The sequence below is a fragment of the Hyposmocoma kahamanoa genome, unplaced genomic scaffold (genome assembly GCF_003589595.1).
Source record: "Hyposmocoma kahamanoa isolate Upper Pololo Valley unplaced genomic scaffold, ASM358959v1 84, whole genome shotgun sequence".
In the NCBI taxonomy this organism is placed as follows: domain Eukaryota; kingdom Metazoa; phylum Arthropoda; class Insecta; order Lepidoptera; family Cosmopterigidae; genus Hyposmocoma; species Hyposmocoma kahamanoa.
Window position 1 is genome coordinate 5298492 of NW_020654229.1, and position 13133 is coordinate 5311624.

Consider the following 13133-nt stretch of genomic DNA (forward strand, 5'->3'; position numbering starts at 1 on the left):
TTTGTATCTGAAATTACAGCAGAGATGTATGGCTGCAGAGACTCTGATGGATAAATCACGGAATCTTGTGATGAGAGAGCGTTGCGGCGTGTAAGCAGATGTAGTGACAAAGGTAGAGAAAGGGATGCTTAGATGGTTCGAATATGTAGAGAGAATGAATGAAAGAAGATTAACGAAACAGATTTATATGGCGAGTGTGAGAGGGCAAGTTGGTAAGGGCCGACCAAGGCGAACTTACCATGATCAAATTGAGGCCATCCTAAAGAGGGGCCAGCTCAAAGTACCCTTAATTGACGAGCGTGTATGAAAGCATTGATGCGTATTAATGAGGCGAACGATGTGTGTCAGGACCATAGCAAGCGGGAGACTGTTATCTCTGCCTACGCAGAGATGATCTGCCTGCCCAATTAGAAAAAGGCGTGAAGTATATATATGTATGTATTACAGCAAACAAACAATGGCTTCAGCTGAAGAAGTGCAGAAGATGATGGCGTCTATTTCCAAGATAAGAAATGATGTGCTGTCCCCAATGGAAAAACAACTAGAACAATTACTAAACGAGCCGAAAGATAACCCTGTTGTCACTCAAGAACTTGAACAGAAATTTGAGGTAAAGTTCATATATATCGAGTTCTTATGTTTTCGCAATTGTTACACATAGGAAATGAAACTATTTTTCCGGATTTAAATCGCGTATTACTTTAAAATAATTTGTAAAACTTAATGTAGCGTAAATTGGAATGTTTTTTTCGTAAAATTAAAAATAAGGTATTTAATTAATAACTATTGTAACTATAGTGAAAAAATAGGGTGGCTTGCATCAATATTAGACATAACTGGTTGAAGACTGTACCACCTCAGTCAACCGTGACCATGGGACCTGTAAAGGGCCCGAAACGTCGGTTTGTTTGAAAAAACAAATATACGCGATTTAAATCCGGAAAAATAGTTTCATTTCCTAAAGTTCATATATTTGTCACGCGGGTCTTGCGTAATAATGATAGATAGTATCGCTTGGTCCACATCATTTATTGTAAAAGGTATAACAGTAGGGAAAATGTGAAGGAAAAGAAAGAAGAAAGGAACAGGCTGTAACAAAACCAATGGCATAAACACGTGCAATAATATACAAAACAACACTTTAGTAGCAGAAGAGCTCCACGTGAAAGAGTTCGTCTAGGGAAGTACTGCCAACTTACCTATTTCTGCCGCCAAGCAGCAATGTCAGCATTACTGTGTTCCGGTTTTGAAGGATAAGGGTGCTGGTGAAATTACAGGCACATGAGACTTGTCAACTTATGTCTCAGGGTGACGGGCGCAGTGGCATAGTATCCTGATCTTTGCGATTTAAAGCTCTGAGTGGCACTGCCTTTGTAATGTATAGAAGTGGCGCACGACTTGGTCGTCCCGACACGTGGTATTTTAAGAAAAAACAAACACTCCCTTCGGATTACACTTACCAACTGACTAAAAAACTTACCCGAAGAGTTACTTACCTATAAGCAGTTTAGGTTTACGAGTATATAACCAGAAATAGAGACGAAGTAAGGGCCATCCATCCCAACTCATCAGGCAAATGGGCCTTATATCACTTTTAAATATCAACTCTCGTTTGCGCTGAAATAAAAAATTAGTACAGCGCCAACAACTGACCTGTGAGTACATTTCCGTATATTCCAAAAATATTCTGTATTTATTGTAATAAAGATAATATCTTTAACTATGGAGGGCTGTTGCATTCGGTGGTGTGGGAAAAACAGCAAATTCATCGGTAATTAAATATGTGATTTTTCAATTTTCGTCCATTATAGCAAAGCTCTATTTAAACTGGTACATTTGAAGTGAAACAATTGACGACACCCGTCAATTGTTTCGAATTCGGGCTGGTCAATCGGATTGTCACTGTAATGAATTTGGCAGAATAATTGTCAAACAAATTAAATTACATTTCCTAATACCGTAACCTTATACCGTTGGAACACGATCGAATTTTTTTTTTTGAAAACGTGAATAGGCGTTAATGGTACGTCGTCTTTCATATAACGCTAGATGGCAGCACATCGAATGAAACTTCAATATAAAATCAAAACGTCGTAACTTGCAATAATAGTGAATTTTCAACAATATATATAAAAGCGAAAATGGCGGGCTGAACTCGAGTTTGCGGAACTCCCTGTATCGTTCTTTTTTTGTACACTTCTATTGTATTTATTGCTCTGTGATTGATACTGATTTAATATTCATTTACTTCCAGAAAGAATTAGAAGAATGCAGACGTGAATTAGAAGAAAACTATCAACAACAACTTCAAAAGCAAAGGGAAGAAATAAAAAAAGAATTATTCGAGCATTTCGAAGAAAAACTAAAAAATATAGAAGAATTAAAAACTAAATTACAAAATCAAATCGACGATATTCGCAAAATGTTTTATACATGCCAAAGTGAGAGTACAGAGTCACACAATCAAATATTGACTCAAGAGGAACAATATGTTACAACCAGTGTAACACCACCCGAAACAAATAACTTAGAAAGTCCAGAACACGAAATTAGAGGTACTTACGAGAATTGGGGTTTTAGTAACAGCAAAACATTTCATTTGATACCCATCTCTGAATTGAAAAACATGTTAAATACATTAGTACATTTGGATGTCACTGTAAAAGCACAAAAAGATGAAGGAGTAGCCTTGATTAACCAATTACGGGCAGCATCCGAAAGTTTAACAGTGACAATGAACAGCAGGTTCCCTCCTAACGGTGAATTTTATTATTGTGGATTTTGGGTCAACGATTTACACGATATTCTTGATCGTATTGGCAATGAATGCGGTAATGTCAACTATAACAAATCCAAAAATGTTATTTTTACAAAATTCATGCAAACCGGTAATAAGGAAGGTTGGACCGAAGCTTACAATTGCGCAGGGCATCATTATTTGTTAGATATAACGACACCACAATCGCGTTTGGATCAATATTTGTGGCTGCTATGTTGCTTGGTAAATATTGAAAAAAATTACAACGTCAACGAGTTTGAAGTGTATAATGTTGATACTTTTGAGAAAGAATATGATTTGACTTGGAGAGAAGTCGAGTAGTAAATTCAGCTGGTCAATCACTGTCAGTCCTATACAGCAAATTACAGTCACTGACCGAAAAACTGGTTTTTCTTGTAAGATCCAAATGTGGAAAAAAATAGTAACTACAACAATTTAAACATTAGGGACACGGCCGCTCCTACGCAACATAGCTGAGAGGCGAAAAATATACATCCAAACTGACACTGACCCAAGCCTAGTGGCCGCCGTTAAGGATGTATTATTAATAAATTCAGTTCAATATATATTTATGAATACAATACAGATTCAGGATATGTTTTAAAATGGCCAGGAGATTGATGCGAGTGGAATGAGTGAAGGAGGTGTATCAGGATGGTAGTGGAAGCCCGTGCTTTCTGCCTTTCCCGTTGGGAGACAGGATAAAGGCGTGATTGCATCTGTGTAATATAAATTAATATTGTTTGATTTTTGTCCTCGATGTTTCTGACGTATATATCTAGTGACAACCGTAGTGCACAAATAAATAATAAAGACCAAGCGCGGTTAGTTCGAAAAATTCGCATGTGAGAAGATGTTGAATCCCGCCTCATCTGTCTTTCGAGATACGTTGCAATCGACGTCCGAGACGTCGAGGTAAATACTAATAGAAATGACGGTTCGAAATGTCACAGGGATCACAAGCTATAGTCGTATTTTCTCGGATTAGAAAAACTTAGTGCACAAACGACATCCGAAGTGGATTCGAATTTTCTAGATTTGTAGTCTCGGATCCGGAATGAATACGAACTGGATACCGTGCTGAAATGCGCAAAGTCCCGAATTTAAAATCAAATACTGTGTGAAAACCGTCAAAGTTTAAATCAGTGCATTTTAATAATTTTGGTATTTAATGCATAACTGATATTGTCATTTTTACTAATTAGACCACCAAGTGAGTTTGTTGAGATATTATTATTATTATAGTTTGTTGAGGATCTCACGGATAACGAGGACATAGAGAGATAGCGACGGGTGTTGGCTGTTAGAAGCAATATGTTGGTGCGCAGATTCGCACGTTGCACAGTACCCGTGAAGGTGACACTTTTCAAGTCATTTTGCCAATGCTTCTATACGTGTAATCTGTGGGTCAACTTTACGCAGAAGACGATCAACGCCCTGCGCGTTCAGTACAACAACGCGTTCAGGGTTTTATTGGGTTTGCCATGGTACTGCAGCGCATCAGGCATGTTCGCGGATGCCCACACGGATGGTTTCCATGCTATCCTTAGAAAGAGAGCTGCCTCATTAATAAGTCGTATCCGTTGCGGCACGAATGAGATTATGCGCGTTGTGGCTGGTAGAGTGGATTGCCCGATCATGCTACATTGCATGAAACTGCATTTAAAACCATGTCGATGACTTATTTGATATTTAATTTAATTTGTTTAATTATTCTATGTTTTTAAGTTGCCTTTTGTTTATTTTAATGTGTGTAAACTTATTGAATTAACTGTAAAATATGGACTGTAGTTGTCTGAATAAATGAATTTTTGATTTGATTTGATTATACGCAGCGGGCGTATGGGGCTCTCCGGATTCAATATAATAATGTTGTCAAATGTCAGGGATGTTCGCAGAAGCAAGAGTTGACTGCTTCTAGCGCAAGCGGAGCACGTCTCTGGTGCGCCGAGTGCGGGCCAGCCCCAACCCCATCCTGCGCTCGATAGCGGACAGGTTCATACGTGAGGCACTGCTGTGAATTGTATGTTTCCAGCAGTGTCTATTGTGTATAGTTTTGTACTTACTAACATTAGCGTTAAGTGGTTTTACTAACAATTAATATGTGTCAATGTTACATGTAATAAATAAATAAATATTATTATTAAATGAAAAATTTTCAGCATTCCAACTAATTTTAAATCACCTCGGTTGTGTGTGGATAGAGTGTCAGTGGCTGGATTTTGTACATTTGGTATTCTGCTAAAAGTTAAGATCACTGGCTAGCCATTGAGCTTCTATACAACTGCCATTGCAATTTTTTGCTATTCTGCTCTTCAATGACAAATCGATGATTCTACTATTTATTCTGGGTATGGTGGATTACAACGAAGTGGGGGTACGGAGGGAATTAATACTTAGCATTAGTTGTGTGGGTCTTTGCGTTCCCCATGGGTATGTGGAGCGCCGGCGCCTTAGTTATTGGCTATCCATCGTGGGAGAACCGACCTGCTGAACAGGGCACCACTGACACGACACACGAGTATATAATCAGAAATAGAGAGGAAATGTAATAAGTCCGAATTCGATACAATTGACGGGTGTCATCAATAGTTTCATTTCAACTTGGCCAGTTTAACTTGAGCTTTGCTATACAAGAATACAAGAATACAAGATATTTATTCGCTGAAAAATGTAGTTTACAATGGTGTTATAGTATATTATTATTAGATCGTACATTTCACCAAAACTTGGCATGCGAATATTTTACACAATTCTTATTTAAATCACGCACAGTGGTTAAATTTTACATTTTATGTTATCAATTAAAAAATCATTTATATTGTAGTAGCATTGTGTAACTAACAAATTATGTAATTTTATTTTAAATTGCCTACAATTTAGTTCTTTAACTGCATCTGGTATTTTATTAAATAATTTAGGTGCCAATATAAACATCGTTCTATTGTAAAATTCCAAGGTGGGGCGTTGTTTTGGCCGTATTTCTATTTTGTTCCTTGTTTTCCTGGGATGTCTGGTTTTCACTAGATTAAAGTTGCCTGGATTTTGTTTTATATAAACACAGGCCTCGTAAATATACATAGATGGTAGGGTTAAAATCTTTAGTTTTCTAAAATAGGGTACACAGCTTTCTTGCTGGCCCACACCAAACATGGCCCTGACACATTTCTTCTGGGTTTTAAACAGTGGTGTAATATGTGTTGCAGCAGCGTTCCCCCAAAGCAGCAGACCATATCGAAAACTAGAGGCTACATAGGCGTGATAAGCACAAAGAGCAGTTCTTTGTGACGTTATTCTCGTCAGATTTTTCAGGACATAATACGTATTTACTAAGTTTAGTATTTAACTTATTTATATGTGACTTCCAGCTCAAGTGATTATCAAGAGTAAGGCCCAAGAAATTTGTTTCATCAACCTGAGCTACATTTTGTGTATTGTAGGTTACAGTTAAATTTTTTGGTCGTGATTGTGGCATGTAGAATTGCATAAACTTAGTCTTGTCCAAATTTACTACGAGATTATTTAATTGTAGCCATTTTATAGTGTCACTTAGTGCATCATTTAAAGTTGATTCATATTCATCAATATTAGTGCATCTCACAACCACAGAGGAATCGTCAGCAAAAAGTATCATCTTTTGTTGAACATGGTCTGGCAAGTCGTTAATATAGAGAATAAATAATAGTGGCCCTAAAATACTGGAGGAATATCGAAAAATTACATATTTAATACTTAATATTGCCTTAGGTTAGTCCTGTAATGATAGTTGCTAGCTTATGTATGTAAAATAAATAAAAAAATTGCTCACTAAAGGTGATAAAAAAGATATGCACACTAATTTCCATGCTAGTTGTGGTAATATAATATGTAGTAATAGTGTATGGCGGTGTGGGAAAAACAGCAAAACATCTAATGAAATGAAACGACTGACGCACGCTTGACTGACCATGACCATGGGACCTGTAAGGGGCCCGAAACATCAGTTTGTTTGAAAAAACAAATATACGCGATTTAAATCCGGAAAAATAGTTACATTTCCGATGTGTAACAATCGCGAAAACCTAAGAACTCGTTACATCTATTTGTCAAGTTTTATTGAAAACGGTTAAAGGAAAGTGGTTCATCATCAACAGCCTATCGTAGTCCACTGCTCGACATAGGCCTCTCCCAATACGCGCCATTGGAAAGTGGTGGAAATCCAATAAACCTGATTTATTCCCAAACTTGCTACCCTAAGAGGTGGACTATTTTCTTCTAATTTAAATGGGTCCAACCATCTGTTGCATCCTTCAAATTATCTTTTAAGAAATTTTTATTATCTAGCCAGGTGTACAACAGCACTGGCAGTCGTGCGGTGCGATTGTGACATTCCACTACTGACACTAATATCACAACCACACATACATGGTAACACAGTGATCACACAATACACGCTCACACAGACTCTACACGTACTCGCAGTTTCTCCTTTTTTAAATTGAATTTTCATATTTAAATTAAATTCTTTATTTTTCTTTTTACATGGTCGAAGCCACTTTATTTTTGTTTAACTGTAAATTGTTGGCTTCACTGAAAATCAGCGTAACGAGATGTTTCCCTACGTCTCGTTACAAATAAGCTGAGTGGAGACCTTTTTGGTACCATTTTAAATATAATACTGTTTTATTTTAAGTAAATGTTATAATAAGGTTATTTTAATTTTTGTTTTTACGTTCTATTTGTATTATGGTTACCAAATAAACTTTTTTTCTTTCTTTCTTTCTTTCATTGAACCTATTTAAACGTAGTGACATGTAAAGGAATATGAAAAAGCTAAAACGCTGAATTTAAATTGTAATGTCATCGCAGTACTGTCTAAGTTTGCTTGCTTCGCTGTCAGTCGAATAAACGAAAACTAAAGCGTGAATGACGGTCTGTATACGATTTTAACGCCCATAAGTTCGGGCACTTTTTAGCGCGGACCCGACGTCCATATAATGGTAAGTCAATGGGTCCAACATATAAATGAGATACGGAATCTTTTTATTGGACAATAAGATGCAATATACTGGTACGGTACAATTAAAGCTTATATATATATTAAATACTAGAAACTAAAACTAGGATGAAATGATATGAATAAACTTAGATCCCGCGACACGGTGCCCAAGATGTGCCCATGATAATAATTACAACAAACTAGTCATTGACTTACAATTATATGGACGTCGGGTCCGCGCTAAAAAGTGTCCGCACTTGTAAGGCGCTAAAATCGTATACAGAGCGCCAAACTCCGCTTTAGTCTTCATTTGTTCTACTGACAGCGCGATACTGCGATGACATTACAATTTAAATTTCGAATAGGTTGACTTGGGACATTTTTTTCGTGGTTTTTGTATTAGACCCGTCGTCCATTTATTTGTAAGTCAATGAAACTAGTGGAGTAATTTCACAAAAAACAATTGAATATCAATTCAACACAAATTTAATTAATATTATATTGTTAAATCTATTGTTAAATCTTTTTCAACAACGATAGTGCCGAAATAGGTACAAAGCGACGACCTAAATACTTTAATTCCTATTTTTTATATAATATCAGCCAGAACGATCATTAATCATTACGATACCTTGCAAGTAAATACAGAGATATGAGACGTCGCCCGCTTTATGCAGAAGGTAAACAAGTTAATTTTGAAACCATGCTTTTTTTACGAAGCAGTTACAAACAACTTCAGTTGCAACTACTTCATTACTTGTGTATTCAGTGCTTTTAACTATTTATATCAAGTAATTTGTTGTTTTTCATCATACCAAGTCACGGGACGAACAAGTTGCACCTAAACAAGTTAATAATAATAATATCGTTTATTGCAAAACATGTCGTTACATTTAGGTCTTTTAGTAGTTGATAAAGTACCCTGTAAGGGCGCAGTAATGTCAATTTTAAGACATACAGTTTGATTACAATTAATTATAATATTCTGAAAGTCGAATTCAAATTTAAAGTATTTTCAAAATAAATCAATTAATTATTAATAATTAAACAATTAAACAAAATTAATTGTTAAGTAACTATTATTATTAATTAGTTAACTTTGAAATCATGCTTTATTTACAAAGCAGTTGAAAACATCGGCTTCAGGTGCAACTACTTCATTATTTGTGTATACAATTTTTTAACTATATATGAAGTGAAGGGACAAGCATGTCGTACGCCAGGGCCCCAACTCTGGTCATCTTAAATCATCTCAGTTGTGTGTGTAGAATGCCAATGGCAGTATTTTGTACTTTGGTATTCTGCTACAAGTTAAGACTAGTGGCTTGTCAGTCGCTAGCCATCATCCAGTCTATAATCAGAAATAAGGGCCATTCATCCCTGGCAACTCATCAAGCAAATGGGCCTTATATCACTTTTATATATTAAGTCTCGTTTGCGCTGAAATCACAAATTAGAAGACTGAAATAATACAGCGCCAACAACTGACCTGTGTGTACGTCTCCGTATATTCCAAAAATATTCTGTATTTATTGTAATAAAGATAATATCTTTAACTACGGGGGGCTGTTCAATTTGGTGGTGTGGCAAAAACAGCAAAACATCTAATTACTAAACAAACGGAATCACATTTCATCGGTAATTAAGTATTAAATATGTAATTTTTTCAATAACCAGAAATAGAGACGAAATGTCATTTAATTTGTTTGAAAACTATTCTGCCATACCATTACGGTGACAACTGCGCTCCGAGTGGCCAACCTGAATTCGAAACAATTGACGGGTGTCGTCAATTGTTTCACTTCAAATCTACCAGATTAACTTGAGCTTTTGTATAATGGACGAAAATTTTAAAATTACACATTTAATATTTAATTACCGATGAAACGTGATTCCGTTTCTTTTGTAATTAGATGTTTTGCTGTTTTTCCCACACCACCGAATAGAATGCCCCGATTGTTACAGATATTATCTTTGTTTCAATAAATACAGAATATTTTTGGAATATGCGGAGACGTACACACAGGTCTTTTGTTGGTGGTGTACTACTTCAGCTTTCTAATTTGTAATTTCAGCGCAAACGAGAGAATTTTGATTCGTAATTTTGTTGCAGAGCGAAAACGATTGAATTTTTTTTCTCGCGATCGAAGTGATAAGAAAGGTTATCACCTCGAGACTAACCGCCAACATGGTGTCTAGTCTAACCACCTCGGGTATATGTTGGCTCGTTTTAGTCCCTCGATAAAAAATATAGGTAGGTACTATTTTCAAACAATATCAAAGTTTCGGGCCCTTCACGGGTTGAGATCCGTCACGACTAAATTATAAAATGAAAAATTATTTATGAAACTCATAATATAGTGGGTACGTAAGAATCAAAGGGCCTTTAATACAGAGCGTCTACTCCCAAAAGTAAAATCCGATACACGTAGTTGCGTATTTTGTTTATATACAATTATATAACCTGATACAGATACGACAAACGTACTAACGCGGGGAAATAGTATGGTGTATAATTGTAAGTCAATGGGTGTTACCGTCTATGCGGAAAAGGCGCGGATTTAAAACTGGCTGTTTGAGTTTGTTCACTCGAAGTAAATAAAAAAATTCGGTTCTTTTTACTCCCTAAGGATTAAAGAGTGCACGCACTTTCCTATCGCTACGTAAGGTTATATTGACGTACTTTTAGAGCATGATTTTTTTTTCATTTGTTTATTAACTAGCTGCCCGCTACTTCGTCTTCGTAGAATAAATAATTGCTTCGAGTAGCCTACTGTACTATCTTTCTATCTATCTACTAACTTTCATATTTTTATTGGTTCTCCATACAAACTTTCATCCCATACTTCCACCTCCTTTAGTATTTATTTTTTGTGACAAAAAGTAGTCCATGTCCTTCTCCTAGGTCTTATCTATCTCTATACCAAAATGCATCAAAATTGGTTCAGCGGTTTAGTTGTGAAAACGGAACAGAGTTACTTTCCCATTTATAGCGTTCAGGCGCTTATTATATACAATACCATACCACACCATGCCTTATCATATCATACCATACCATACCATATAGACTTGTACCTGCTCGGCCTTTTCATTCGGACAAAAGAACTAATTCTGTCTTTCAGTTCCTTTAGTTCCATAGTTCAGTGGGATCGGGTATTGGAAGGGAATAGGAACCATTTCGGTCTTTTACGGAATGAAATGATCCGTTGCGTGTTGAATGTTTTATTGTTTTGCCTCTATGCTTTTATATTTTTTACGAATAAAGATTTTTCATATTTACAATCCGTTCTTACTGAACTAATGAGACAGATGAACTAAAATCGATCGTGCACAAGGAATTCATTCCTAACAATTCTCAGTTCATGAAATACAAATGATTTAGGTTTCCATTAAAAGAAAAGGTGAAATTTGTACAATTGGCGCCGCGAGCCGGCGCGAGCTCAAGTAGAATTCCACTTAATTTGTCAAATAATCATTAAATGGCTGTTTTCTGGTTAACGCGGTCCGATTTTCGTACAGATCAACCATTACACCTTAATCCTATACTTAAAAAAGCGACTGTAACGATAAACGACAATTTATTAGTTATCGTTAGTCCACTTGACCTAAGATTATCAAAAAATATAAAAACACGTAAAAGTAAACGTCGTTTGCAGTATTTTCAGTGATATACAATCGATAAGGCACTTAACGACACAGGGTAAGTAATAATCCAGCCAATAATTATAAAAAATTACCAATTTTGATTGGTGGAAGTGAATTAATACTAAGGTCGAAATCAAAGAAAAACTCACCTAATCGGACAAAACATGTACACCTAAGTCCACGGTATACCGTGTTATTATTATTACTTCTAGTTTTTAAGGTTCACTTGGTAGATGAATTTCAAGTTGCTTTTTAAATGTATTGTTGATAGTTTAACGGTACAAATTTATAGAGCAAATGTGGATGGTGGCGTGGAGTTAGAGGCACCTCGGAGTACATATCTCAATCAGATTGTGGATGTCTTTAAAAGGCCGGGTTAAAATTACCACTAGTAAACTTTTTTTTTTTTGCGTGGGGAAATCCTCCGAGGATACCTCTCCGCCGCGGGGGCAGCGGGAGGTTATGCCGGACTTCTACCGGCTAAAACCCCACGGTGGCCTTCTCGGGTGCTCTAGTGGGAAGGATCCGGGATCGACTTTGCGCACCGGAACCCCCCCAGCACCTAGGAGGAGCTACGTCCTCCCCTCCTCTCCTCACGACGAAACGGGCCACACCGCCCCGTCGTCCTCCTCGCGGCTGCCTAACTTACTGGCGAACGAAGCCCCCGCTCCGATCGCCTGCAGCCGCGAAGGTACGCCGCCGCCGAGCGGGATCGGCCCTCTCCCGATCACGCTCGGCGACCTCCTTCGGAAGCATCACCGCTTCACAGAAGGAGACCACTGCCTCATGGGACTCTTGATCCGCCAACATAGCCGCTACTATGCCTGGCGGAGAGAGATCTCGCCCGATCCGGGCAACCAGGACGTTCCGTTCGGAGGCCCATGCGGGGCACTCCGCCAGCGTGTGCTGGGCGGAATCCTGGTCCCTCCCACAGTGGTGGCACTGCGTCGTCGACTCGCGTCCCATCCGATTCAGATACTCACCGAAGCATCCGTGCCCGGTGAGTATCTGTGTCAGTCGGAACGTGGTGACGCACTTCCGCTGGCTCAACCAGACTTCGAGGTTGGGCAGGATCGCGCCGACGGCGCGCTGGCGCGAGATCCACGGCTGTTCCAGCCTCTCGCACCACTTCTCGAACACCACTAGTAAACTAGATCGAGGTGGAGGCCCATGGTCTGCCCACCTCAGTCAGGTATGATGATATGTATGTATAACTGCCTCCGTGTCCGAACGGTTACCATGCCGGACTGCCACGCAGGTCCCAGGTTCGATTCCGATTACATTTATTTCTCTCGCTAGTTTGGGTGTAATTTGTGGTTAGCTATGTGTGTCCATGGCACCCGCAACACAGGGTTTCCCTAGTGCGGGACTATGTTGAGTGTGTGCGTTATTTTTATTATTATTATTATGTACGACAGATTTGTATCCAGAAATGGGCAGTAGGTTTTTACCCAAAGCGGTTTGACTTTTATGAAAATCGATTTAAATGTTAGATAACATTTTTGTATCGATTCAATTCAATGCGATTTTCAAGCGAATCTATTCAATGGAAAGACGAAATGTGGAAACAAGCAATAAGTAAACATTTTGTAACAACGTTATTACAATTATTAATACAAAGATCGAACACTCAGAAAAAACACTCAGAAAAAAATCCTTCGAACCGGTCGGATTCGAACCGACGGACGTCTTCTTGCATACCGTGCCAGACGCTATACCAACTAAGCCACG

At 37.9% G+C, this 13133-nt stretch overlaps 1 protein-coding gene across 1 annotated transcript; it reads left to right on the top strand.

Moving 5' to 3' along the window:
* Positions 1-457: 457 nt before the first annotated feature.
* LOC113234524 lies at positions 458-4268 on the top strand. The gene is made up of 2 exons (XM_026469868.1): positions 458-610; positions 2255-4268. The coding sequence occupies exons 1-2, from the start codon at positions 458-460 to the stop codon at positions 3098-3100; spliced, it is 999 nt and encodes a 332-aa protein (XP_026325653.1). The 3' UTR covers positions 3101-4268.
* Positions 4269-13133: the final 8865 nt, after the last annotated feature.

What these genes read in the sequence shown, in the direction of transcription:
- LOC113234524 (XM_026469868.1), top strand. Translation starts at nt 458, where the DNA reads ATGGCTTCAGCTGAAGAAGTGCAGAAGATGATGGCGTCTATTTCCAAG. An exon ending in AACTTGAACAGAAATTTGAG is followed by an intron (nt 611 to 2,254) that starts GTAAAGTTCATA and finishes ATTTACTTCCAG; the next exon opens with AAAGAATTAGAAGAATGCAG.